The sequence below is a fragment of the Toxorhynchites rutilus genome, chromosome 2, assembly GCF_029784135.1.
Source record: "Toxorhynchites rutilus septentrionalis strain SRP chromosome 2, ASM2978413v1, whole genome shotgun sequence".
Lineage (NCBI taxonomy): Eukaryota > Metazoa > Arthropoda > Insecta > Diptera > Culicidae > Toxorhynchites > Toxorhynchites rutilus.
In genome coordinates, this window is record NC_073745.1 from 224,190,590 (window position 1) to 224,194,790 (window position 4,201).

Here is a 4,201-nt window from a genome sequence, read left to right on the forward strand (position 1 = left end):
TATTCCGAGCGCGAAGTGCGTAGCGTCCAACTTTTTGGAGTCACGAATTTCTTCAGTGTATCGAAGTTGACCGCCGCACGTACAGTTGTGAGTGGATGAGGTCCACAAGTAGGTATCATAACGAATAGAAGAAAGAATGAGCTCAGAATGCTCAAGCTCTTCGTTTAAAATTCAAACGAAGAATGCCACTCAGAATGCATTCAAGGCGTGTTTCGGCATAGAAATCTAAACTAATTACTAAAATGACGCAAGTAATACTACGTTGAGACGGCGAAGTTCCCCTAGGAACGTTAGTGCCATTTAAGAAGAAGAATGTTGATGGTTCACCGATTTCGCTGGCAGTAAATCAAGACGATTCGCCTGGCACCACAATGTTGGATGGTTCAAAGGGAGCACCGTTCATGAATGGGAAAACGAAAAATTTTTTTCGATGCTATTTCATTCGCTTTCGCCGCAACCACACAATAGATTCGTAATTTTCTATTGCCGTTCTGCGTCTTCAGAGATGTTTCTTTCTATGTTGGAGATGTAATTTTGCTAAGAGATACTAGAAAACTACTTATATATATATATATATATATATATATATATATATATATATATATATATATATATATATATATATATATATATATATATATATATATATATATAAGATTAGTATTTCAGTTTCAGTGCTGTAGACAGCGAGCAATCGACAGTAGATGTTAGTGTTTAGAATTAATTTGACAATCTACTCAAACTGCTTCGCGAAACGTTCGCCGGCAATAATTTCGTTGTTCTAACAATGCTGTCGTGTTATGGACATTACCCTCCTTTTTTTTGCAGCCCGCGACACCATGACTAACATGTGTTTGTGGCTCCTATGAAAAAAATGTTGAGCACCGCTGGTCTAACAAGTGTACTTTTGCGACATCAGTGAGATTTTCCAGAAGAACGTACTTAACCATAACGCTTCCCAGTGAGAAGTTTTGCGTTGGAAGAAGATTGTTGCCTGTCAAAGAATTCGAAGTCTCATTGTCAGGTTAATGTGAGGGGACCCTCACAAAGATTATCTCATATGAGTATTTGACTAGTACACGCAAGTAATCCCTCTTTCGTTTTGTCGAGCTGTCGATAGTTCTCGTTTACATAATCACATCACTTACCTCAGTGAATCCTGATTCTTACCCCTCCCAACTAACAATTATCCTTCCCATGATAAACGCTAGGGAACCACCCTATAGAGGCGATCCTTCTGGCCTTCGAGCGGCGAATATCATACTAACATTCCTTCCCTTCCCCTGGTGACTGTAAGGACGTGGCCGGTGTCGTTATTGACCATTTAAAGTTCGATTAACCGAAACTTGCACAATGAGAATGATTTGCCATTCCCGAGCGTTATTCGGTGTGTTCTTTGTGGAATTTCGCTGGTTCAGGTCAATCACGGAGAGCAACTACGAATTGTACACTCTACCCAAGCTCAAGTACACGCAACTAATCCCTCTAAGATGAAGGCGTTTTGACTTCATCGACCAAATGACCTCAATGTAATTTAGGCTACCCGAGAGGGTGGTGTAATGAACTGCAGGCTTTAGAACATGACTGATACAACTCATCTCACATCACAACATATATTTCCAGGCAATCATGAATCTGCTCGAGGGGAAATACCATAATCTCCTACCAACAATACAAGAGTAATTGATTGTAGAAAATGTTGTTTAACACTCCTATTCTCGCGCGAAAAATCGTAATCTTTGTACTTTGAACTGTGTGCGTCTCTGTGATATTAACCCCGATTATGTATTTCGATCGAGTCGAAATATTTAGAACGACTTGATAAAATTCCATTCTGTAACCCGTTCGAGTTGTTTTTGCATTTGGTTCGATCTGTTTCTCTTCGAACATTGAATGGGCAAAACGTTCGACATAGGGAATGCGAAATTAAAACTCGAACGAAATGTAAATCCGTCGGAATACAGAATAGGGCTGATTGCTATTGTGTATCTTTAGGCGTTATTGGTATTTATTCAAAGAAAAAGATATAATTGGGTGAAAAAGCTTTAGAAAATATTTTTTCTTTAACTTCATTCAGTTCTTATACTCATTAAATTCAGCCACCTCATTGATGCTCGGTCTGTCAGAAGTATACACGCGTATAGGAAGGTTAATGATCATCGGACTTCAACGTAGAAACAACAATATCGAGATTTCTCCAAATATATTTCACATATGAGATTTGCGTAGTTTCTACACTCAACGCAATGAATTAGTTAAAAACTACAACGCCTTATACATATTAGTGCAATTAATAGTATGCAGTTAGCACGAGACATTCATTGCGTTTATGTAAAAATGTTTCACATTTAGTAATAATTCCGTGAAATGGATATACTTATTTAAGGGGTTCGCTAATAACTAATTAGGTTCTATCTCTGTCTTAACTCAATTAATGTCGACTTTAATCGCGGTATACTTTTCGTTACTTCCCAGCAAAAAAAAATTATTTTCGCTACCTTAAACCGTATACAGTTAATCCAGGAGAGACTTTGATTTTTTAGCTTTACTCGGCAGATGTTCGTCCGAGTCCATTTGAGACGATGCAGATGGCAACATAGCAGCGGATGCAGAAACGCCAAGGCTCTCGGTTTCGACGAGAACTCGTTTGAGTATTATAGCGGCGGAGCGTGGCTTAATGTTCCGCGTAGGCGTAGGCTTTACGATTATTGATCGCGTTGAAATCGGCGGTTCCGCAGTGGATGCGGAAGCCAGGTCCGAGGTTGATGGACCACCGAAGCTGAGCTGGTTGATGTTCGCTATCAGTTCGCGATTTTTGGTTTCCGACTCTTCGAGTCGCCGGCGGAGATCCTTTATTTCACTGCTGTTGCGCATTATCTGGGAGCGCATTTTCTTGATGTGTTTCTTGTAGCTCTGCATAGCGCTTACAATTTTGGTGATGTTGAGTCTCATTTGGCGCGATTTGTAAGTGATCTGAGCGATTGATGCATTATTGATTCGGCTCGCGTTACATGCCGAAGTGCTTTGGTGGCAATACAGCTGCTGAGATGGAGATTTGTGGGGAGAAATCGGTGTTAGCGTTGGCAAGATCAGCTTCTCCCCATTAACATCGCATGGCAGAACAACTTCGTTCTGGATAAAACCAGGTGATGGAAACGGCAAATGGCCTCCGCTCGAATGATGAACTCCCATGATCCGTTTCAGTCTGTGAGCAATGTTTTCATCGAAATGTTCAATTGCCATCGAGGATATGTCTCTCAGTTCCTGCAACACTTCGTGCGCCCTGAGCGGCTTATTGGTACTTTCAATCAGCTTCAAAATGTTGAACACCTCATCGATTACTTTCCCGGGAATAAAACAGCACAAATCTTTATCGATATACTTTGAGTATGTCATCGAGAGCATTGAGATCCTTGTTTCGATGCAGGTTAATATGTCTGAATGTTTTGCTAGAGGATGATTCCTGCGCTCAGACTCCCGTCTTGGGAGTTGTGATTTGATTGCTTTAAGGTTTGCATTATGCCTCTTAATCATTTTCATAAAACCTCTATTCAACAATGATTGACAAACTCGATCAATTGTTTTGCAGACCTAGCAAAATAAAAATAAATTATTCAAATAATGAAGAAAAAAAAATTGTGACTCACAATCCGCTTCTTCGCAATTTCATCGTAGGTCAGATATTCGAAAACTTGTTCGATCATACAATCCGGCAAATCTAATATATTTGTACATGGTTGAGCTTCTTCATCGTTGGCCATTATTTGGAATTGTGTGGAACTCTTTGCGACGAAAAGTAATTATTATTTTTACCAGATAGGCGAGCCGATGAGTAAAACACGAGAAAAAAAACAAAACTCAAAGTCGCAGTGAGACAGAAAATTGACATCAACAACTCAACACAATAATAATAGGTAGACTGGACATCGGATACACTAAGATTATTACACTGTCACAAAGGTAGGAAAATTGAGCTACATTTGGGGTTTTGTTGAAATTAATGTTTGATGTTTTTGGATTATTCCTATTCTTCCGAAGTTCTAAGGGTGCTCATACACTGTTTGACCGATGCCAAATATTTGACTGTTCTTGACAGATAAAATTTGATCAACGTGTTCTGATCAAATATTTTCGACGCAAAACACGACAAGCAAGTATTTAGTATTTGTTTACTTAAATTTTTTTAGACCAATTCGTCGAA

General features: G+C 39.3%; 1 protein-coding gene across 1 annotated transcript; it reads right to left on the reverse strand.

Moving 5' to 3' along the window:
- Positions 1–2,186: 2,186 nt before the first annotated feature.
- LOC129765089 (F-box only protein 28) lies at positions 2,187–3,891 on the reverse strand. The gene is made up of 2 exons (XM_055764945.1): positions 3,648–3,891; positions 2,187–3,591 (listed from the first exon to the last, which is right to left on the reverse strand). Exons 1-2 carry the CDS (start codon positions 3,759–3,761, stop codon positions 2,515–2,517), a joined length of 1,191 nt encoding a protein of 396 aa, XP_055620920.1. The 5' UTR covers positions 3,762–3,891; the 3' UTR covers positions 2,187–2,514.
- Positions 3,892–4,201: the final 310 nt, after the last annotated feature.